Source organism: Gobio gobio, assembly GCF_949357685.1.
Source record: "Gobio gobio genome assembly, chromosome: 24".
NCBI classification, from domain to species: Eukaryota; Metazoa; Chordata; class Actinopteri; order Cypriniformes; family Gobionidae; genus Gobio; species Gobio gobio.
Genome location: NC_137120.1, coordinates 12,746,642 through 12,772,428, shown reverse-complemented (window position 1 = coordinate 12,772,428; position 25,787 = coordinate 12,746,642). Strand labels below are relative to the sequence as shown.

The following is a 25,787-nucleotide window of genomic DNA, read 5'->3' as shown; positions in this document are numbered from 1 at the left end:
TGAATCCAAACCGTTAATAGTTCCAATTTTGTGTTCGCTGTGTTTACACCGGCAGACACTGCGCAAACCACTTCCGGCGGAAATGAAATGTATTTGTGTAGAGTAATGGCGCCGCCCACGATTTGGCGCGTTAACTTGTGTATAGCTGTGTTATGCAGTGTAAAATTTGTTATTAAAAATGCCATTATTTTATTTGAAAAAGTTAATGACTTTATTTTATTGACAAAATATTTTAGTTTGTCTGGGATTTTGTTTTAAAAAAATAAAGGGGGGGGGGGGGGGGGATATATTTTAATATGGAACATGGGGGCACATCTGGCCCGGCCCGGGATTTTGTGCTAAGCCCGTGTTAATGATACTTATATAAGCATAATGCGATCACATATAATTTAACCCAAGAAACATTTAAAATAGTGCTACAGCAAACTTATTTTCCCTTATATGTACAGTAGGCTATATACATATGAATTGATACTGAATCAAGATCGAAATCGATGTCACCTCCATCCCCCCTCTCTTCCCCCTAAAAAAAAAATCTCACTCCAGGCTGAACTTAAAAGTTGGCAACCCTGGTTTGTTGCGTGTTCTTATCATTGAAAGTCAACACCGACACAAGGGGAACATGACGAGAAATATACTAAAAACAATTTGTATGTTTGTTTTTTCCTAATGTAAGATTAGGGTCGTACAGGACTTAATTTAACAATGCATTCAAAGGAAAACACCCAGGATTGTGCAACCGATGTGGAGTTAGATAATCAGCAAATAATGTGTTAGTACGTGTAACATGCAAAGGAAAGAAATTATGTAGGCTAATTGAAGAATTACAGAAGGGGAACAGAAATTAGCATTAAAGGAGCTTTTGAATTCTGTAAGAGGAGACAGTCTAATACAATTCCTGAAAAGAACTTCTGTCTGACTCTGAACACGCTGTGCCACCTGAAGCCTGAGTCCTGATAGACCTTGGGAGAGAAGGAGAGCTGTCTCTGATGTTAGCCTATTCAATATATAGAATTAAGATGCATTCTAGGAGTTACTAAAATAACAACAGTAGCAGCAATGCAGGTGGAGCTATCAGAAAAGCCTTTAAATTTGCGTTGTTAAAAAATTATATATGGCATACTGGATAAGTTTAAAGGCTTAGTTCACCCAAAAATGAAATTTCTTCCATTAATGACTCACCCCAATGTTGTTCCACACCCGTAAGACCTCCGTTCATCCTCGGAACACAGTTTAAGATATTTTAGATTTAGTCCGAGGTAGGGTTGGGAATCGTGAGAAATTTTCCGGTTCCGGTTCCGGTTCCGGTTCCGCCTAACGATTCCGGTTCCGATTCCGGTTCCATTAAAATTATTAAACAAATAGTGGTAAAGGAAAAAGGCACAATACGCAAATCAAACAATCCATTTTGTGTTTATTACTTGCTCTAAAATTTATTTACAGGTTGGCAATGTCAAAAAAGTCCTGTACTGTACATATATTACAGTATTAATTAAGCCATTCTTGCAACACATTTTTTTTCAAATGAACACCTCTGAAATTGTCTTATTACATTTTATCTCTCTGTCTCTGAATAAAACCAAGTTATAAATTATATTTATTAGTTATATTTATTAATTAGTTATATATTAATTTAATAGTAATTCAGTTATTCAGTGAACTTGTAAATAATAAATTGCAATTCAGCATTACAAAGGTAGCCTAATTGTGCCTAAAAACGCTTACCTAAACCATGGTGACTCAACGGTTGACAAATATATATATATATATATATATATATATATATATATATATATATATATATATATATATATATATATATATATATATATATATATATATATATATATATATATATATATATATAGGCTATATATATAGGCCCTTCACTATAAATCTGGTATAAGCCCTGTGGCACTCTGTGCTGTAGCAAATGTTTTGTCAAATTGCTAGTGCAGCCTCCTTTGCATGTTATTAACTTTTCACGTGTTACATTTTGCTTCATTATCATTCATTCTTTGGAAATGAATCCATACTTGTGACTTTCTCTTCGCTATGCTGGTGGTCAACGAGAAAATATCTGACGCAAAACCGTAAATGTGTAGCGCGAGGGCTTTCAGTGCTGAACTGCGTTGCCCTCCTGGAAGCGGCAGGCAACGTAATTAATATTCATGATGAGGTGAGCCAGGGTTGCCAGGTTTTCACAACAAAACCCGCACAATTGCACAATCGTTTCAACCCGCGGACATGAAACACAGCCCGCGGCAACAGTGGAAAACGGGAAAGCGGGAAAATCATGGAGTTGGCAACACTGGCTGTCACTCGCTATGAAAGGATACGCTTCCAGCGCTTCGCACACACATTGCACCAGAACCGTTTTCGGAACCGAAACTTAGGAATTTCGCGCGGTTCTGGTATTTTTCAAAAATCAGTTTCGGTTCTGCATAAGAACCGGTTCTCGGTTCCCAACCCTAGTCCGAGGGCTTTCAGTCCTTTGAATGTAAGTGTATGCACACTTTGCTGTCCACGTCCAGAAAGGTAATGAAAACATCATCAAAGTAGTCCATATGTGACATCATTTGGTTAGTTAGACTCTTTTGAAGCGTCGACAATACATTTTGGTCCAAAAATAACAAAAACTAAGACTTTATTAAGCATTGTCTTCTTCCGGTTTAGTTTGAATCCGCGTTCACGATGCCACAGTGACGCTGCTGACGTAAGACGCTGTGACGTGTTATCTGGTGCGATAGCAGATAACACGTCAGCAGGTCTTACGGGTGTGGAACAACATTGGTGTGAGTCATTAATGGAAGAAATTTCATTTTTGGGTGAACTAACCCTTTAAAGGGCCATAATAATAGTAATTTATAGGAAGTATTAGAGCAAAGTTGGTAGATTAGATAATTACATGGTTCAAGATTTACATGGAAGGTTCAGGAATGGGCAAAAGAAATGAAGATAGATTTAAAAATATTTGGACCAACTATAACAATATCTCCAATACCACCTTGGTTGTTAAGTGAACCACAAATTGATTTGACAATACATGACAGAATTCAGAAAGGAGAATTTGGAGGTGAAGTCAAATATAAAACACTAGAATACATTAATACTGTTCATTCAGCATTTATTCAGGTGCACACTGATGGTTCAAAAAACCCTGGGACAGGATGAACGGGTGCAGCATTTTATGTACCAGCATTTAAAAGTGGGAACAAAGCAAGACTAACTGATGCAACTTCAGTGTATACAGCAGAATTAGTTGCCATTCAGATGGCACTTGAATGGTTTGAGAGGAAAGGCCAATCTCTAAAAGGAACATCTTAATTGGTTCAGATTCATTGGCATCATTCTTAAGCTTGCAAACCTTTCAATCATGTACAAAAGACATATTGGCATAAATTCTGATTATTTTATTTAGATTAAGACAACTGGGAATTGTAGGGCAGTTTTTATTGGAACCAGCACAGCAAATGGCCAAGGAAGCACTCAAAGTGGATAATATTGACAAAGCAGTCACTTTAAGCAGGGCAGAAGGGAAGTCATTGATTCAACAAGCTTGTGGGAGTAAATGGCAGAAATACTGGGACTCATGTAAGAAAGGAAGACATTTCTATAGAATACAAAATAATATAAAACAAAGTCAAATTAGTCATAATATAAATAGAAAGGAATTTATTATATTTACAAGATTAAGAATGGGTCACACCAATCTTAATGCAACATTACATATCATGGGCAAACACAACTCTGGTTTTTGTAATGTATGTCAGGAAATGGAAACTGTAGAACATGTTTTGATTAGATGAAAACAATTTGAACAAGAAAGAATTGAGCTTATAAGAGATATGCAAGCTTTGGGTATTACAGATTTTACCATACAATATTTTAAAGACAGGAATAGAGTCTGGAAGAAAAATTACAGCATTAATGACGTTCTTGAGGAATAGTGGGCAGCTGAAATACAGAATATAGAAAATCTTTCGTGTATCAGCTTCGTTCATACTCCAGCACAGTAGGGGACGGTATGCACCATTTCATTTGGTTTGCAACCCGCCAATAAACCCACAGAAGAAGAAGTCTCTGATCCATAACCCACAGTAGATGGCGGTAATGCACTATTTTAGAATTCGAGCCTCCAATCAAAGAAGAAGAAGAAGAAGATGAAAACCTCGAGTCTACTCCTGCTCTCAGCTGCTTTCAGATTTCTAAGCGAAAACTTTCTTTTTAGTAGCATATAAACCATCATGATTGATTAATTAGTCAGTACAGTTGGTATAAAAATATTTCTGTTGGTATTTAGTGGGTTTGGTAAACAATCGTCGCTCTTGGTCGTGTGGGTGTGGTTCAGAAACAAAGAACGAGTATTAATAATATCCATCGAAATCTGATTTTGCTGGAATCCTCAACATTATGAAGAACACTTTCAGTTTCTTTCATATTGTTCTACTAATTTGCGGTAAGTGCTCGATTTCTGTTTTTTAAACACTTTCGGTTTCACTGTGAGACCGGAAACGGCAGTGTCATTGGCTGATGTTCTCTCAGTACTGGGCCGGTTTGAGTTATCTGGATTATACTGTTGACGATTTGACATGATCCAGGGGTCCGTTCTTCTTACCTCGCTTAATACATCTAAGATGATTTGACAGATCCCAGATCTTCTAATCGTGATAACTGATCTCTGGCTAATTTGGTTCTTCAAACGAATTTGCGGATTGGATTAAAGTATCTGGATTAAATGATCTAAGATCACTGCGCGTTCTTGTGTTCCCTGAAGAGGGCAGATGCATCGATACTCGAAACCACGATCAGTAATGCAGCGATTGGCTGGCGTCAAGACAGCAACGTAATGACATCATATAATTAAAAAGCCACCTGGCAAAAAACTTGACAAATTACACAAAAAAAAACACGAATTTCTGGACCTTTATAAGGAAACAGCCAAACGACCAAACCAACATAAAAGTTTTAAGATAAATAGATAAATAATAAATGTTTTTTTTTTTTTTTTTACATGATTACCAATTATTTATATTCACGATTTTATACAGTATTTGTACACCCTTTACATTTTTATTTCAATGTTGTAATTTAATTTTTAATTCAATTTTAAGCAGATTTGTAACGTGACAGTATTAAAGTTTCTTAAAGGGTAACTAAACCCCTGCTCAGAGCTTAACTCCACCCACTGGCAATTTTCAAAAAATGCTGGAAAAGTGGGCAGAGCCCGGCGGACACAGAGGGGACGAACCGAGGGCGGAGCTGAGCGGAGGGCGTGCACCTGAGACCGCAGTGACGGAGTGATTGACAGCTGTCAGACTCGCGAGTCGCAAAGATGGAGAATGACTGGAGTGACGCCAGCTTTGCAACAGAGCGGTCATTTCTCCTACCTTCACCTGAAGTGGAGGAGGGTGGATTGTCTGTAACAGACACAAACCCGGAGCCTTATCAATGCGAGCCGCTGCTCAAACTGCGTTAACTCCCGATGCAGACGATGCTAGTGAAGCAGCCGCGCAAGAGAACTGACCTAATCTATCTGCGTCCGCGGCAACCACTTGCGTGTCAGGGTTTGCGTGTCAGGGTTTGAAAGCGCGTCTCATGCATGAAAATTATCTGTACACTAGGGTGACCACCATCAAACAAACCAAATGTGGGACGATTACTAAGTTTGTGTGGGACAATGTGGGACATGTTACCAACACTAAAACATAACCTGAAACTGTTGTATAATCTTAAATTCAACATCACTGACCCCAAAGGCAGCAGGCATCATGCAGATAACTACTTTTGAAACAGTTCTGACCAAGTGCAACTAAAATCCAACTAAATAAATAATGAAACAAATAAAACAACATTAAATTAGTTAATCTTATATATTAATTGATATGTGTATATATATATTCATTTATATACAGAACTATCCATTCGTTTTCTGACAGGGAACACATGGAACGAATCACCGCTCCACATTTTGATTGACAGCCGTCACAACCTACTAGTGACCGTGTTTACTCCTTTCTTTTCAACCATTGGATATGGTTTAAAAAACGGCTTTTGTATTTGTGTGTTACTTCTATGTGAAAAACGATGCCGCAAAAATAATAAATAAAATGCTTTCTTAAAAAGGCAAAATAATGCATGCATGTTTTCTCAATATGATCATTAAAAATCAACCGACTGGTGAAAATGCGGGACATTTTCTCAATATGCGACATGCGGGACAAGGGGTGAAAATGCTGTGCGGTACAACGCAAAGCGGGACAGGTGGTCACCCTACTGTACACATGACGGGCGGCAATAATGACGTGTACTGACAACTGCATTATTTAACCGTATTTTCTTCAATACAATGTTAAAGCAAGTGTCAAGTGAGTTTCATTCATAATGTTTCTACCTCATGTAATATGACAGTTCATACTGGAGTGAAGCCGTTCTCATCGTGTGATTGGGGGAAACATTTCTGAGGGCGTGGTGAGCTCGTGCCAGGGGCGCGGATAGTGAGCCGTTGGAGGTACCATCCTACGTCACGATGTACCACAACGTCCAATAGGAAAATTCAACTGCAGTAGCCACCGTTCAACCTTAAGAGGGCAGCACTTTGGCGGTTTTACACCATATTTTATAGAATTAAAACACTTTATACTCAAATGTCAAAACATTTACTCGAATCAATGAACAGCATTAATAAAGCCCCAGTATTACAGATCATTAACTAAAAAAAGTTGGTTTAGGGTTTAGTTACCCTTTAAGGGTCAAGATCAAATTATCCTCTTGCGCTGCATCAAGCCACTCCCATAATATCCCTGATCACTCAAATTAATGCATGGCTCAGATTAACTGTACAATGTGTGTAAACCAATAAAAATAAAATAAAATTATATAAAGTAATTATTCCATCACAAATAAATCGCTCAATCAAGTGTCTGTGTCTATAGTATTATACATTCTCATATACATATACAATATAACATTTTTATATTATTATTATTTAAAATTATTATTATTTTCCCTGGTTCAGTAATTAACTCTTGTAATAAAGTAGCAGTGGCTGGGACAGATTTTAAGTATCACCTCAAGATGCAATCTAATCCTGTTTACATGAAATAAGCTGCTCCCCAGCAGGTTTAAGCTTACGGACCTGTTTCTATGACGGCAAGTCCAGGATGAGCTTCGAAGAACCAAACAATCCAAGATCATGCCAAATGGTCAACAATCAAATCCAGCTAACTGAGTTAGCGAGGTATGAAGAACGGGCCCCTGGTCCTTTTTCATAAAATACGATAAGAAAAATGGGGATTAAGCTCCAACACATGACTTGAACCTAACAAACAAGTTCAAGCTAGCGGTTTCATAAAAGGTGAAGTTCACGCAATCCCACTCATTTGATCCAGGTTTATCTAGATCAGGGGTTTTCAAATTGGGTGAATGTGAGCCTCCCCTTAGAGTAGGTAAGGACAGCCGAGCCCCCCCTTCCCCAAAATCCTGTCCGCCTGCTCTAACCCACACACGCCTCGGCAGTAAATGCCATCTTCTGTGTGTTCCTGGCAATGATGAGTTTCAATAACAACTAATAGAATGTAAATATTTTTTCATATTGTATTTTATTTCCTTTTTTTTTTTTAAGAAGTGCATTCATAAATCTTTGCAACAGCAAATAACTTCCAACTTTATGCAGGCCTATTTGAGGCTACTTTTAAAAATCACAGAACATCAGTAGGCCTAACCATAAGTCAACAAAACATGCTCAACATGTGAATGTTACAAGTGTGAAACTTGTGTCTGGGTCTTAAAGGGATAGTTCACTTTAAAATGAAAATTCTGTCATCATATACTCACACTCAATTTGTTTCAAGCCTGTATGAATTTCTTCTGCTGCACACAAAGCAAGATATTTTGAAGAATGTCAGTAACCAAACAGTTAACTGGTCCCATTGACTTCCATAGTAAGAAAAATATATATAATATGGAGGTCAATGGGACCAGTTAACTGTTTGGTTACTGACATTCTTCAAAATATCTTGCTTTGTGTTTAGCAGAAGAAAGAAATTCATACAGGCTTGAAACTAATTGAGGGTGAGTATATGATGACAGAATTTTCATTTTAAAGTGAACTATCTCTTTAAGCGCACATTTTAATGCACATCGTCTCGAACAAAATCAGCACAATGGACAGCTCTCTGATCAATGAACGACAACGCTTTTTGTTCACGGAGCGCATAACACATAACAGTCAACTGCATTGAAGGCATGTTATCAGATCAAAGAGATTTGCATTACAATTTTTTTTTCATTTTTTATAAAAAATTTTTTTCAAAATTATTTAAAATCATACATTCAGATTTAAACAATAAACAAAATATACCATTCACGTCATTTGCACGTGTCATTCACGTCATTTGAATTTTAATTTTGAACTTTGAATAACCGCCCATGTCAGTGGGAACAATGAGGACGCGCTTTTGACGCGCAGAGGTGTTCGATGCGGGGCTGCACTGCAGAGAGAAATAAACGCAAGTCGTCCTCCACCTGCAACCTTGATCTGTATTTATTTTTAATCATGGTCAGTGCGGAAAACCCACACTCACACAAGTAAGTGGAGGTGAAGGGGATTACGACTTGCATAGCCTTAGTGGAGATCTGAGGGAACTCGCTCTCCACAGACAACCAGAAACGCGTGATTGGCATTTCTGCCAGTCTCTGCTTCAAGTCCACATTCGAGCTGAATAAAATAAAAATTTAAAATAAAAAAGTTCGATTTCGTGCATTGATTTGTATTAGTAGGCCTACACTAGTATTTTCTGTCTGTGTCAGCTGCAAAAATTAAGTTGAAGATCGCCATCGCCGTATTGAACACGCCTAGCCTACAGAGAGAAATGCACATCATGGATTACATTGAGTAACGTTAGCTAGCCTATTTCTTTTCGTTTTGAATAGTTTCGTTTAAAGAAATGTAAAGCTTTCTTAAATATTTTTCATGTCTATGAGGCATAAACTGAGTTTCGATTAATTTATAATAAAAAATTAAAGAGATATGAGATATGAATTTATGATGCGCTCCAGTTCACGCGTGCAATGCAATTGATCGCGGCTATATTTGCTTCTTATTTATTAAATCCAGGCAATTTGTTGAATAAACATTTATTAAAATTAAGATACAATTTATACAAAACGAAATTCACTTTAAACTAAAGAAAGTCTTTCTACAAAACGAAACTTAATGAAGTGGTCAATCATGTCTGACCCATTCCATGTCCCCGATGCATCCTATCTTACTCATGGTGTTCACTTTTCATAATCAACATATAGATGGAAAAAAATAACATATAATATTTTAACATATGAAACTAAATGCGCTTATTTAATGGTTACAACACATAGGCTATTAGTCACATTCAAGTTAATTCTCCAATTAATTTTAAAATGATTGAAAAAAATAAACATAGGCCTAGCCCACCCCTTAAAAAAATAATTGTATTGCAGTTTTTTCTAAGTTCAAGAAACACTCTTTCTGCGTAGAGTGTTTGTGTTGAAAACAGGTGCCATTCATAAAATCCTTCAGTTTTCGAGTAGGCCTATTGTTTGAGCACCTGTGCACACGTTGAGCCAGAAGGAGCAATTGCTTAATCTGTCAGCATTACTACTTGTCAGTAATCAGTCAACTCGTTTGTACCACGACGCAAGTATCCCGCGTAGCTTTTACCCAGTATACCGCGATGCGAGTATATGGTTTATTTTTATTTTTTCTTCACGTCGCGCCTCCCCTGTGGCTCTTTCGCAAAAGCAAAAGTATACATTTTGAAAATATATGGGCTTCTCTAAATCAAAGAATATTCTATAAAATAAAGGATAAAGGACCTTTTTTATTTAACCCTCCCTCCCTTTTAATTTACTAATTTATTATTTTGTTTATTTACTTATTTAATATTAATTTTATTATTGGATGTTTAAATACTTTTACTTGAATTACTTATTAGGAATTGTGTGTTATAAGACATATATATAAATATGTAAATGTTTCATTTTTTATTTATATATATTTTTCTCCCGTGTCCACTGTTGGCACTTTCGGCAGCGGACAGGTGTCAGCATGGGCACCCTGACGCTATGCAGCCCCATACGCAACAAACTGCGATGCACTGTGTATTCTGACACCTTTCTATCAGAACCTGCATTTTCTTCTTGAGCAATTTGAGCTACAGTAGCTCGTAGGGCTGTCATTTTTGAGAAAAATCTAATTCGAACGAACGGATATCAAATATCAAGCAATGTATTCGAATATATTCGAATATCTACGAGTCCAGAATATGAACGCAACACGTTTAATTCCACGTTAAGCGTTTTTCTCCCATAGAAAACCATTAGGCTATAAGAAAACGTTTAACGTGGCTTAATGTAGGCCTACTAGGACCGTGTTATTAAGAGACCAAACTCAGGAAAGATAAAAAAAATCTGTTCGATAGAACTGCGTGTGTTTGGTTTGTTACCACAGTTATCTGCGTGCTTCCTCAGTGATGAACTTCCACATTTGCGGTTATATTTTTTTCTTCAACTCCTTAGGATCCATCTTGACGACTGCAGGCAGATTGCGCGCACGGTTGTGATTCTCCTGGGAGGGCGCGCGCTCAGCGCGGGCACAAATAAACTAATATGGATTTTAAATTATTTTATCATCTTGAAATACAGGTGGAGAGAGCATTTTCTTGTGGTGCCCCCCTCGGCACTTGGTGCCCGACGCGCAGCGCGTGATGCGCGTAAAGCCTTGTTTATACTCGCAGTGTTTCCCCTAGAATTTTTTCCAGCAGCGGTGCTGTTACGTGCCGTAGGTTGTTACCAAGCCGCACGTCGGGCACCTCCGGAATAAATAAATAAATAAAAAAAACTTAAACCATGACTTCTGGCAAGTTTTGTGGATAGAAATAGACATTTTGAACATTCAAATACAAAGTAAGCTTTTCATTAGTTTAAAAGGTGACTAGCTTATAGCCTATTTTACTTCAATAACCTGCAGGGACGTGCAAAAAGTTCCTAAGGGGCAAGGGCTCAAATGTAAGAAAGGGGCAATATGTAAAAATAAAAAATAAAAAAAATGTTTGGATACTTTTTTATGTTTTTGCAAAAAACTCTCACGCTTATCAAGCCTGCATTTATTTAATCAAAAATACCGGGGGAAAAAACAGTCATCACATATCATACAAGAGCTGCAAGTAATTTTATCTTTGCCTTTTGTTGTTTGATTCACATTAATGGCTCAATCGTCACCAGGATTATTAGATGCTGCCCCTTTAAGACGCAGATCTAATATCATTCTCTCATTAATTTCTCCAAAATGTACGCCCATTTAAGCTAAACTGTGTTTAAGTGAATACTCAAGCCTGTCATTTTGAGATATAGGCTATTTTGTTGTGTATTTGATGGTTTATTCGCGCACACGAAGCATATGTGCAAGTCGGTCCGTTTCGCAGCATGCGTACACACACACACACACACACACACCCCCCGCCTTGAACTTGGAAACAGCGTCTATTGCGCGGATTATTGTGCTTTTCATTTAATCAAACGTTCTGCAATTTAGCCAAAGTGGAGAGTGCATTTGAGATTGTGCTGAATCTGACGTTAAATGCATGTTTGGGGAGAAATGACAGCGCGCGCTATGAAGGGACGGAAGTTGTGCTAGACGATGCGCGAGCATAATAGTTTTACCTCATCTTCTTTTTATAATCCTTGGAAGAGAAAATAAAATAAGATTAATATCACAGCCCTGTGATATTGTGTAAGTGTAAGCAGACTACATTTTTGTTTAGTTCTCTGGCCATCTTCAATCTCTCTCTCTCTTGTACAATGTGTAACGTTAAGTGAATGTCGTGATATTACTGATCATGTGAAGATTTTGCAGTGGCGCTGAAAATCCAGCGGTGGCGCTGCGCCGCTGTGAATACATTGTAGGGGAAACACTGACTCGCCGCAAGAGCGTGAGGGTGTGCGCGGCAAAAATGATGTCAACGCGGAGGGGGCGGTCTCGCGCGTTGGCTCCGCAAGACCCGATTTCGCCTGACGGTGCGCAACGCATTTTTTGTAACTCCGCGCGCACCTCCGCATCCGAAGATGTACGATTTTTTCATCGCAACAGCCAGATGGCACAGAATTAATGAAAAGTTTGCATTGATGGCCATCCATCCGTCCAACCATCTATTCCTTTTGTGAAGAGGACTTTAGAATACATTTGCATTAAGCACCCAGTTTGCACTTGTCTTAAGTAACTGCTTACATTTTCAAAATGAGCCTACACTAACTGAAATAGAACCTTTGATAAAATAAGGCATGTTTTATAAAAAGTAACTGTCTCTCTTGTAAAGTTGCGGGGCTCATGTGGATTTGTTTATGTTCCGCGAACGGCTTGCGGGACGCCCTGTTCACCTGTTCCGGAAGCGATATTTTTTTTCCCAGGATGGTAGGGGAAGGTTCCGCCTTTTTCGTCTATGATTGGCTAGAAGGGCTCTCCTCCGATTGGTTATTTGATTTGGCCGTGAAACGTCATCTCACGTTCATGGCAGGCCAGGCTGTCGTGTGCGTGCCGTCAGATTTCAGAAGTTCACATGGTGTATCTAGTTGAGGCAAACACTATGGGTAAATCGACTGTACAGTAACTTTAAAGCCACACAGAAATGTGGTGGTTAAGGGCCACTGTGTCATGCCAATGTGCTGATTAGTCCCATCTTCTATAGAAACAATCTCTTTCCAAAACAAATAACATTTGTTAGCAATTTCAAGGTAAGGATTACACAATATTAGTGCATCAACATTAACTGTATGTTAAACATTACTAGTAATTATTGTGTGTGTGTGTGTGTGTGTGCATGGGCGTCGGAAGCAAAAAAAATGTGGGTGGGTCCTCAGAAATTTTTTACTGGAGTAGATGCCAAATATACCGCTTTACTTGGTAAACATATAGGTCGGAAAGACAAATTTACGTAAATCGCCATACAATTGAGAGCGACAGTAGTGTAGGGGTAAGACGCACGGCTTCTAGTTTTTGACACAAATCGACCCGCTGTTCGAGTCCCGCTTTCGCCGAAATCAATCTTCTCCGTTTTCCCATCACATATCAAATCGGAAAGGCATTTATTTTCAATACAAATTAAGAAAATATTAGAAAAGTGGAAAGAAAGCGTCTATTATGTGTTTAATAATAAGTGTGTATCGATTAGGGGTAGGTAAACAGACTAATGTGCTAAATGTTAGAGACGATAAAAGTGAGTGGGTCCAATATCATTGATCGTAAAAAGTGGGTGGGTCTTGTCCCACATACATACAATGGTTCTGACGCCTGTGTGTGTGTGTGTGTGTAGCCATGAAAGTTAAGTGTCGCTGGTGTCATATTTGTGCAAAGGAGAACTGGGAGAACATCATACCGGATCATCTTGAGGTTAGGATTAGGTATAAATCAACGGACAGGGAGAACCGCTCCAGTAATAAATGGTTTTGGCGCAGGTATTGAGGGGTTAGGGTTAGGAAACAGCTAAGACTAATCTAAACAGGCTATGAAATTGTGAAATTGAAATATAAATCTGAAGACACGCACATATAGCGTTTTTCTTAGTAGGCTATGTTGGATTGACTTCGTTTAACGACGATCAAAACAGACTAGCTGACAGCCTGCCATGAACATGAGATATATAACCAATCGGAGGAGAGCACTTCTAGCCAATCATAGACGAAAAAGGTGGTACCTTCCCCTACCATCCTGGGAAAAAAAATATTGCGTTCCGGACCGGTAAACTACTTCTTCGCTCGTGCTTTCGACGGATTTAAGAAAAATTACTCCAAGTCGCCCCCTGTCGCTTCACAGAATACTACAACGGCGCGCGCGTCGACTATAAACGCCTCGTCCGTTTGGGGGAGGAGCGTGCGCAGTTAGCGGAGCTCGCGCTGCGGAGCCAGGCGCGAGTATAACCGGGGCTTAATGGGAGCGGCGGCACTGTACGTGCATATGTTTTTTATATATATTCGTTTGCACGTGACAGTTAAAACCCGTGTTCTCCCTTGTCCGACCCGCACCAGTATCTGACACATTTAGGATGTTTTTCACCCGTTTCAGCAATATTCGCGGGTACCCGCACCCGTGCAGAACTCTGCATGGCACTTTAAAAACAGGATAGTTTATTTATAGTTCGAATACGGATATTTCACGTCATGTTCGAATGCATATTCGAATATCGAATAAAAAGTGACAGCCCTAGTAGCTCGTCTGTTTGATCGGACCACACGGGCCAGCCTTCACTCCCCACATGCATCAATGAGCCTTGGCCGCCCATGACCCAGTTTTGGAGGTCCCCTGACCCAGTCGTCTCTCCATCACAATTTGGCCCTTGTCAAACTCGCTCAAATTCTTACGCTTGCCCAATTTTCCTGCTTCTAACACATCAACTTTGAGGACAAAATGTTCACTTGCTGTCTAACATATCCCACCCACTAACATGTGCCGTGATGAAGAGAGAATGCCTGATTGGTGCATATAGTGAGCAATTTGTCACATCTACCGAGGCTCATCAATCTAGTAAACTAACCCTGGAACTGAACCTGCTCCGGAGTAAGTTATGTTCAGAGAGTGAGTTGCTATGGCTACTTGCATACCCTGAAAGTTACCTCCATTTTTGAAACTGAAAGTTGAGGTTATCCGCTAACTTACCCTTAAACATACCCAGGTATGTCATAAATACTCATAAATACTACTCACTGGGACATAACTCTCGCAAGTGGAAATGCAACAAATCCAAGCCCATGTCTGAGGCCAGAGAATAAATACACAGTGGTCTAGGGCTGTAATCAACCAAAGAAAATCTTGGTCGAATGAAGTCCTGAAATTTTCGACTAAAAATTACGTTAGGAAAAAAAACGTTAAATGAATTAGCTCCTCACTGTGTGCAATACTTGGTAGCCTTGTTGTCTGCCTAAATGAATTATAAATAAACATAAACTAGTAGGCTATTTGCAGTATATTAAATAGTTTTTGATATTTTTATTTTGGACTGAAATGAGTCTGACACACGAGTCTGTCGGCTCTGACAGATTTGCATCACGTGCACCTGCGCAATATCATAGCCTATGATTTCCGAAAATATAGTACTATGTTGTCAACTAGTGATATCATCACAAGAACTTATGAGGAATATGCAACATAATTTAGACAATTGTTTTTGTCATATGTATTATACTAACTGACAGACACTATCATTTCAGCCGCTCTGTGCAGCTCGAACAGGAGCTGAGCTCAGCTTCGTGGCTGAGACACGAATAGACTATTAACTTAAAGCTTTTACTCTTAAACACAAAAGGCACGTCCACTTTAATAAAAAAGGAATATTTACTAAACAAGCCAGATCAAGAGCAGAAACGAAATAAAGTGCATAACTGAAAAAATAAAGCATAGGCTCAAAACGAATACAAACAGTGGGCACAGCGCATCGCGCATTAGTCTCCAAATAAAAAATAAAATAATAAAGTGGCCAAATCCAATTAATAATACCAGAAATAAATTTGCAGTTTGCACAATAATAAAAGGGACGGTGCAACTCAAAACAGAAGGGGCAACCTAACGCAGACAAGTTAGCTTACCGTTTTTTTGGTGGTATGTCATGTTTGTCGTCGAGCTGTGATATGCAAACTGTTGCTTGCAAAATTTGCATTCGACACTGCCGATGTTTTGTTGACATGGTAGAAGAGGACTGACTAGGAAAACGCTCACAATTAAATAAATAAGATACAAAGTAGCCTACTTCAATCTGTCTCTTCTCCAGTGAGTTGGGCTAATCCAAAAGAAGTGAAAATGAACGCGGCAAAAAAAACGACTAATCAAAATTTTGGTCGAGCCAGAACGTATCGACTAATAATCAAATAATCGACTAGGAGATTACAGCCCTACAGTGGTCTGAGTTTGATTCTTTTAAAGACGACTCTGGGGGTATGGGGCGGCAGTGGCCCAGTGGTTCATGTAGGTTGTCTACTAACCGGAAGGTTGGTGGTTCTATCCCCAGTTCCATCTGACCGAGTGTCGAGGTGTCCATGACCCCAGCTGCTCCTGACGAGCTGGATGGCGCCTTGCATGACTGACACCACCATCTATGTGTGACTGGGTGAATGTGAGGCAATATGCAAAGAGTTTTGGTGGCCATGGGTAGTGATGTTACGTCTGACACCGACGCTCCGAAGCTTGCTTCAAACTCGAACGGTCCTCGCAATGAACCACTGCTTCGGAGCTTGTATCATTACGTCATTAGTCACGTGAAAATGACGTCTGAAGCAAACACACTGGTTCACTCCTGTAGTGAACCACCAGACTGCTTTGACAGCCCGATCCAGTGTTGACAGATTTGAAACCTGGCGGACTGAATTTCTTATAAAAGTGAAGCCAAACCATGGCAACACCGTGGGTTGTAGTAGTCGGTGTTTGGATTGCCGTTATTGTTGAGGAGAGTGGATTGAGTGTTTTCAGTGTCACCCTCTGCCACATTTTTTATTTTATTATTATTATTATTAGAGAACATATGAACATTGTTACATAAAAACATGCATCAAATACAGAAACTTCAAAAACCCTCTGATACATTATACAAGTACAAAACTAAACAAGATAAAGCTTTCACACATGCTACTGCCCTGCTAAAAAAAACTATAGAAACCATTACAGGAATTCTATTGGATTTAATGGTTTTAATGGGAATTGTATTGGTTGTAATGGTAATTATAGTGGTCTCTGTGGGTCTCTACTGATATGTGTTGGGTTCTATCGGTGGGGGCATTAAATCCTAATGGAATATGTCCCAAACACACTACAAAAAATAATTCTGTAGTGGTTTAAATAGTAAAAGCCAATGGTTCCTATTGGTATTTTAATAGAAACCATTAGAATTTCTGTGATGGTTTCCAACTTTTTTTAAGCTGGTCTGATCTTCTGTCCTTGTCTAAATAAATAATTACACAGACACACACACACACACACACACACACACACACACACATCATGCTTAATGTTTTATTATCAAGGTGAACACATTAAATTCATCAGTATCTGTAAAATGCACCTACATAAATGAGTTTCACAGCACTAACACTGCTTCAGCTTTGATCGCCTCGGTAAACACGTAATAAACGGGGCGTTAACATATTACTTGCATTTTATGGTTGTCAGCTTTGTTGCATTACATTTACTTCACCAGGAGATGGTGCTACAATTTCTATCTGAATGAAGCTTCGAGTAATGAACCATTTTCGACACAATTGTATCAGAAAGCAATAATGCTTCGAAACACTTCATTTGGCCATCACTAGCCATGGGTCTGTTGAAAGCGCTATATAAATGCAGTCCATTTACCATTTACCATTTTTGAGGTTTTGATGGTATGATAACCTTAAGCAAAAATATCACTGTATTGCAATTAATGCTCTAAAAAAAAAAAAAAGCTCAGTACCAAGTACCAAGCTCAGTACCAACTCATTTTCCATCAGTTTATTTTTGTGAATTTGAATGTGTGCAAAGGATTGTGGGTGATTTCAAGGCAGCGAAGGATACATCCGATGTATCCTTCAAAACAGGCCGAATGAAGGGCGCAAAATGTAGGCTGCTTTCCATGAATCCTTCAAATTGAGATGGCTTTCAACGACTTTTGATGATGTGGCAGCCGAGATATGCAGCCTTCTGTTTGAGAAACACCCAATCCGATTCTCTCAGTGGCGGGCCGTGCATTTCACACCTAGGCCTTCAGTGGTATCTGAATGAATTCACCTCTTAATAAAATCATCATGATGCCACGACTATAGAAACCATCAATATTATACAGAAATGCAGTATAACAGGGCGTTGCGTCTCTCATTAAGCGAGAATGAATTATTAAATAATTTAAGAATTATTAACGCAGGAAACCCAATTGACACAATTCAACAAGTCTCCTTTCACTGCAGCCACAGCTGCACCACATACATCATATCTAACAGAAGCATCGATCCGCTCCGTGTTTTTTCGTACATTTTTGTAGTAGGCTATGTTACCTTTTGAGTTCTCCGACCACGGAAACCTGGGCAATTACGGTTTTCCCAGTGATTTGAAATGAAGGCAAATAGTGAATTTTTTTGTTCAAATTCTACAGAAAAGAAAACGCAACAGCATAAATGGTTCTTGAAAAATCTTACCAACAGTATGACAAATTTATTTCAGGTGAGGTTCAAAGATAATACACAGTGTTTTTCATTAAAAATTATTTAAACCCACAAAACTCACACTTTTTTTTGATCATAAATTTACAAGAAAAAATCATCGCAGAAAAAATGGGGCCCTGGACTAACCCGGGTTGACTATTGCCGAAGCATTTCTAATTCTTACAGAGAATCAACATATGTACATACATTAGATAAATATAATAACAATAAATAAATAAATATATATATATATATATAATTTTTTTTTTTTTTTTTTTTTAAGTAAAAACAATCAATAAACATTTAGAATTCTAGGAACAGGGGCCCGTTCTTCGTACCTCGCTAACTCAGTTAGCTGGATTTGATTGTTGACGATTTGGCATGATCTTGGATTGTTTGGTTCTTCGAAGCTCATCCTGGACTTGCTGTCATAGTAACAGGTCTGTAAACTTAAACCTGCTCATGAGCAGGCTTATTTCATGTAAACAGGATTAGATTGCATCTTGAGGTGATACTTAAAATCTGTCCCAGCCACTGCTTTATTACAAGAGTGCATTACTGAACCAGGGGCAATAATAATAATTTTAAATAATATAAAAATGTTATATTGTATATGTATATGAGAATGTATAATACTATAGACACAGCCACTTGATTGAGCGATTTATTTGTGATGGAATAACTACTTTATATAATTTTGTTTTTATTGGTTTACACACATGTTGTACAGTTACTCTGAGCCGTGCATTAAGTGATCACAGATATTATGGGAGTGGCTTGATGCAGCGCAAGAGAGGATAATTTGATCTTGACCCATAAGAAACTTAAATACTGTCACGTTACAAATCTGCTTCAAATTTAATTAAAAATTAAATTACAACATTGAAATAAAAATGTAAAGGGTGTACAAATACTGTATAAAATCGTGAATATAAATAATTGGTAATCATGTAAAAAAAAAACATTTATAATTTATCTATTATAACTTATGTTGGTTTGGTCGTTTGGCTGTTTCCTTATAAAGGTTAAGAAATTCGTGGGGGTTTTTTGTGTAATTTGTCAAGTTTTTATTTTTTATTTGTCAAGTTTTTTGCCAGGTGGCTTTATAATTATATGATGTCATTACGTTGCTGTCTTGACGCCAGCCAATCGCTGCATTGCTGATCGTGGTTTCGAGTATCGATGCATCTGCCCTCTTCAGGGAACACAAGAACGCGCAGTGATCTTAGATCATTTAATCCAGATATTTTAATCCAATCCGCAAATTCGTTTGAAGAACCAAATTAACCAGAGATCAGTTATCACGATTAAAAGATCTGGGATCTGTCAAATCATCTTAGATGTATTAAGCGAGGTACGAAGAACGGGCCCCAGTTTAGAATTCAGTGTGTGTGTGTGTGAGCGCATCACTGATTGGTCGACTCCTCCCTCTTTTTGCGGCAGGTATTAATGTATCTTGCTGCTAGTGGGATACAATCTTTTTTTTTTTCACCTAATAAATATTGAAGTTTTGTTTTATAGTTTAATTTTACGAAGTCGGGGCAAAGTATTTCAAATTCTGGATAAAAAGTGTTTCTGATTTGTTCATAATTAGAGCAGCTGGTGTGGAAGTGTGTCTCTGTCTCAACTTCTCCAGCGGTGCAGTACGGGCAGATGCGGCTCTCTCTGGGCAGCCAGTTCTGTCTGTATCTGCCCATCTCTACGGTCAGTGTGTGATTGCTCAGTCACTCTCACTCAGTCACTCACTCAATCACTCACTAAAGAAGACCAATCTTTTTTTTTTCACCTAATAAATATTGAAGTTTTGTTTTATAGTTTAATTTTACGAAGTCGGGGCAAAGTATTTCAAATTCTGGATAAAAAGTGTTTCTGATTTGTTCATAGTTAGAGCAGCTGGTGAGGAAGTGTGTCTCTGTCTCCACTTGCGCTTTCAACAACTCAGTACAATAAAACTTTATCAGCTATCTTTCTCCAGCTCTCCGTCTCTCTGGTCCACGAGTGCCCAGTCCGTCTCTCTGGACTGGCAGTGCTTGCAGAGTCAGACGGTGCCTTGCTAAACCACGCCCCCTCCGCCACATAATCTAATAATCTTTTCAAATGCGAAGATGTCAGCCAATCATGATAATATGATAAGTTAATTTAGGATTTTTCACAATTTCACAAGTATAAATTATTACAGAAGCAAATCTTATCTTGATTTAGGATTCTTATCCTATCTTACAAAATCTCATCTGTAGTTGGGAAATCTTAAACCACTCCATCAAGTTCGGTAATCAACTGTCAGGTCTGTTACCAAGCAACCAACAATGCGCAAACTGCTTAATCTGAGGTAAACGTAAAATCAAAATGGAGAAACAACAGCTTGCTTTTAATTTCAGTGTGGCAGAAATTGAACATTTTATAAGCTCTAGGGATGCCACAATTCTCAATATAATATTGAACTGTTCGGTTCTGCATTTAATTAATTATTTTTTTATTTTGGCTCTGTTTGAGTGTGTCTGTGAGTCTACGTGCTGATGTGAACAAATATCCAATTAGGGCTGAAACGATTCATCGAGTTACTCGATTAACTTGATTACAAAAATTCCTTGAGGCAAAAACTCTGCCTCGAAGCCTCGTTAAATTCCTATGACGCGCACTATACTCGCAGGGATCTGATTCACACGGACGGCTGTTCAATGTTCAGGAAGCACACCATAGCGCGTGATACATTTTGAATTTAGTTTAGAATCTAGATGCCCAGAATCACTATAGTAACTGCATGTTTTACAGTTCATGTAAGTTGATTACCGTTCTTATAGCTGCCCCCCACACACACACACACACACGCAAGCCCCGAAGCCAGATCGCTTTCACTTTCGTCCTCATAAAGTTTGTCAAGTAAATGCTTTTAAAGCCTTGCCAGTTTGAACATTGAAGCGATTTTGCACTATTCAAAAACAACAATACGGAAAACTTATCCGTTCAGTGCTCAGCTTTTTTCTGTGACACGGAGAGTGAGCCGTGTCGTGTCTCTGACAACGCATGCGCCCTGAAGGCAGACCTCTTTTCACGTGAAGATCGTGCGCAGAGGAGCACAGAAACACAGTGTCAACCGTCCTGTGACTAAAGTAAAGTCACTAATATAGCTTAGAAACTCAACTCAACCGTTAAAGGCATACATTTGAATACCTTTGAAATAATTACAAACCACAGCTTCATAATGAATAGAGACGGAATGAGTAATTCACACACACAATTACTCTCTCATTAATGCATCCAAATAAATGTAATGTAGGTCTACTACTGTGTTAATGTATCTGATGTACAACAAACATAAATCTGCCCCATAGACAATAACTGCTGATAGTGAACCGTTTTCTTCAAGTATTTTAAAATCACAAAGAAATGCACTTTTTAGATTTGTTGGAAAAATTCCAACTTTAATAGTAGAAAATCAGTAACACACACACACACGCATGCACCCTCCTCTCTCTCTCGCACGCCAGTCAGACCAATCGTGGCACTGCATCACATGTGCTTAATTTTATGTAGCCACGCAACAATAATTTTAGCATTCACTGTATACACCGGGACGTGATGGTGTGACGCGATTTTTCGAACGGATGCTTCACCTAAAATGCACCGCAATGCAAGTGATGCAAGCCAAATGCAGCGCTCTATTGAAAATTAATGTATGTATTTCTGCCGTACCAAACTGCAATGAAGCCTCACACACACGCACACGCACACACTCACTCACACACACACACACACACACACACACACACACACACACACACACACACAGGTTGCTAGGTTACCATAGCAAATAGGCTCACCCCAGAAATGATAAATTATTTGTTAGTAGCCTAATAAATGCTGCAGGTGTAGAAATCTACATAAAAAAGATATTTACTATGATGTCAGGGCTAGATTACAGCATGAAACCTGTCGTGCATATTAATAAATTAAATTGCTTTTCCTCTTCATTTTCGTTATGCATTATTTGTTTTGGTTGTTTAAAAACACAGATTTTTGTATCCGATTAATCGATTAATCGATCGATTCAGTGCTAGATTAATCTATTACAAAAATAATCGATAGCTGCAGCCCTATATCCAATCACTATGCACTAAAGTTAGGGTGTGTTTAGCCACGCTTGCAATGTTGGTGTCAGAGAGTTATACTCACGGAACACTATAGTTATTCACAACCACAAAAGTTCATTATTTGCATGTGTTTTAAAGCCTTGCTGGTTAAACGTTTAATTCGTTTTAACATGTGCTGAGCGCGAGCACTAAAAGCCTGTTAAACACGTGATTACGGGACTAAGTAGTCTTACTGCGCTAATACTGTCAAATACACACAAGGTTAACATAAACACAGTCGGTTATGTCTAAAGAGAAAGTAAAATCTCGTGTGTCTGTATATTAGATGCATGCAGGTCTTAAATTGACAGCAGCGCAGCCTAGTGAACACGCTGCCGCTTGTCCTTAAAGGGACAGTTCACTTCTAAAATGATGTCATTATTTACTCACTCTAATGTTGTTCCAAACCTGTATTCAGTTCTTCTGTTGAACACAGACAGTTGAATACCAGACAGCTGATGGTAGCCATTGACATCCATATTATTATTTCCTACAATGGGGACCAGCAACTGTTTGGTTTCCAACATTCTTCAAAATATAATTTATGTCCAACAGAAGAAAGAACTTTATTCAGGTTTAAAACAACTTGAGCGCGAATAATAGGTGACAGAATTCCTTTAATGTTAATAAAACAACAAAGAGAAAATCACTTACTGCTCTTGACTGAAAAACTTTAATACAGTAGCTTAAAAGCTACACTGTATAACCTTTTTAGTTTATTCTTAGCTAAAGTTAAACACTTAGTTCTTTCAAAAATATATGTGCTCATTAATGTATATTTACTTCTTTCAAGTAATAAAGTATTCTCGTAAGTTTATAATATGCCATTGAAAATACATACGGGTGAGGGGTTCGAATGCCGGTCGCCATGTTGCCCCTCCATCTTGAAAGTACATTAGCCAAAGAGGGACATCCCCGTAAATTCAAGCTTCGCCTTTCGTGTTTTAACACTCGATGGCACCGTGTCGAATGTGGACGAGGTCGAACTGGAAGCCATGTTAATCTTGGACTAAATCGGCCACTGTAGGAGTTAAAACGAAATCGGAATTGAGAGGAACAGAAACTAATATTCATTGGATGGTCATATACCTTTTCACCGCTAGATGGGGGAAAATATCACACAGTGTAGCTTTAATAAGAATCAATTTATATTTTATAGTGAAGTAGGGCTGCAGCTATCGATTCTTTTTGTAATCGATTAATCTAGCACTTAATCGATCGATTAATTGGATTAAAGAAACATTTTTTTAAACAACCAAAACAAATAATGCATCACGAAAATGAAGAGGAAAAGCAATTTAATTTATTAATATGCTCAACAGGTTTCACACTGTAATCTAGCCCTGACATCAAAGTAAATGTCTGTTTTATGTAGATTTCTACACCTGCAGCATTTACCATTAGGCTACTAAAAAATAATATATAATTTCTGGGGTGAGCCTATTTGCTATGGTAATCTAGCAACGTGTGTGTGTGTGTGCGCGCGCCGTACGCCGTGCGTGAGGAAGAGTGACGCCCCAGTCAGACCAGTTGCTTCATTGCAGTTTGGTACGGCAGAAATACATACATTCATTTTCAATAGAGCGCTGCATTTGGCTTGCATCACTTGCATTGCGGTGCATTTTAGGTGAAGCATCCGTTCGAAAAATCGTGTCACAAAATCACGTCCCAGAGTATACAGTGAATGCAAGCTGAAATTAATGTTGCGTGGCTACATAAAAGTTTAAGCATATGTGATGCATTGCCGCAATTGGTCTGACTGGCGCGTGAGAGAGACGAGGGTGCATGCGTGTGTGTGTGTGTGTGTGTGAAGCAGGGTTTTTTTTTTTTAGGCTATAGGTCTACTCTCTTGCAATTGAACGTGAATACCGTACTACTTAAAAAACATCAAAGCTAAACATCATATCTAGTCAAACCGCATCACGACATCGCTACAAATACAGTATGGGATTAAAATCGGCTAACATCAATGTATAGGCTTAGGCTACGTTACCATTGAAGTCGTACTGCTGTGGAATGCCAGTTCTACTCTGCAGTAGAGACACATTGCACCAGCTTGTTCTCTTCTTTTTTAAGAATGTAATGATCCCAAACTTTAGACATTCTCTGCCATTTATGGACATCTTTACTCTCCACCATCGCACCAACTAAATTCAAAATGTATCACATGCTATGGTGTGCTTCCTGAACATTGAACAATGGTCTGTGTGAATCAGATCCCTGCGCGTATAGGAATTTAACGAAACTTCGAGGCAGAATTTTTGCCTTGTTGTGAACTTTTATCTTCTAAAGTGTAGGAAACTCAGAAGATGAAGACCAGGAGACTTTGGGATCAAACAGAAGTTATTCTTTTAATGAGAACTCTTTGTGCTGCAGGTCGTCCGAAAACAGTCTGACTCAAACAGCATACCTGATAGGTTGTATACATTCCAAAGGGGGAGGGATTTACATTGAGGTTGAACAAAGCATGTAAATTAAATATAGAGGTTTTGGAAAAACCCGCCCAGACAGAGTATTACCAATCCTACTCCTAATCAGCATAACTATTCAAACGCATAGAGGCAACGACGGTGAGAGTCTGAAAACAGGTCCGGCAGGAATCTCCTGCTGGAAACTCAACAATCTTCCTTTATACCTCAAATGCTCACTGGAAAACCCCAGAATTATTATCTATACCTTAAATGTTAAATACAATGTACTTTCTTAAATTTGTAATCTTACAGCCTCAAGGAATTTTTGTAATCGAGTTAATCGAGTAACTTGATTAATCGTTTCAGCCCTATAGTGAAGTCTATGTAGTAGGGGTGGGAATCTTTTACCATCTCACGATTCAATTCGATTCCGATTCTTGAGGCCACGATTCGATTCATAATCGATTTTCGATTCAAAACGATTCGATTTTATCCATAATGATTTCTAATCGGGTTTCTGATCATGATCTACTCTCATCTGCTTTGCTATACAGAATGACAAACGAAGACATTAAAGTGTCTTTTTCACGTTTATTAAGTTCAATTCTCAGGAAAGTGCCTTTTATCAAAAACATTGTCTGGTTCTCAATTGCTACTCATTAGTAGTAATGATTAGTATTATTAGTAATTAAATATAGATGAATCATCATTAAAGCTACAATTTTCTCTGTTCCCGTTGTTCTTTGATGAACATTAATGACAGGCATCATCAGTGCTCCTGTCACTTTAAGAACAGCCGCGGATCTCACGCGCTGTCCCGCGCATCTCATTTCCTCACAACTCTTTAAGTTCATTTAAGACGTTATTTAACTAATTATGACTCCTGATATGAGAATACTCAAAATCCTCTGTGTTATTGTTTGTTCAAGAGCAAAAGAGAACTCGATGTGAGCAGGAAACTGACGCGAGTCTGCCTGTGCGTGGAGTGTGTGTGTGTCCCTTGATTAGCTGACATAAGACGCACACACACACACACACACACACACAGGACATTGGC

At 38.5% G+C, this 25,787-nt stretch overlaps 1 protein-coding gene across 2 annotated transcripts in view; it reads left to right on the top strand.

Annotated features, from left to right (window-relative positions):
• The first annotated feature begins 4,131 nt into the window (after positions 1–4,131).
• Positions 4,132–25,787, top strand: part of LOC307120338 (uncharacterized protein) — a 134,116-nt gene continuing 112,460 nt past the window's right edge. Inside the window, exon 1 of one of the 2 annotated variants that reach the window (XM_079807336.1) lies at positions 4,132–4,459. In XM_079807336.1, coding sequence (XP_079663462.1) covers positions 4,414–4,459 — 46 coding nt within the window. In that variant the 5' untranslated portion in view covers positions 4,132–4,413. The remainder of the gene's footprint in view (positions 4,460–25,787) is intronic. The other variant, XM_079807337.1, reaches the window with a different exon arrangement.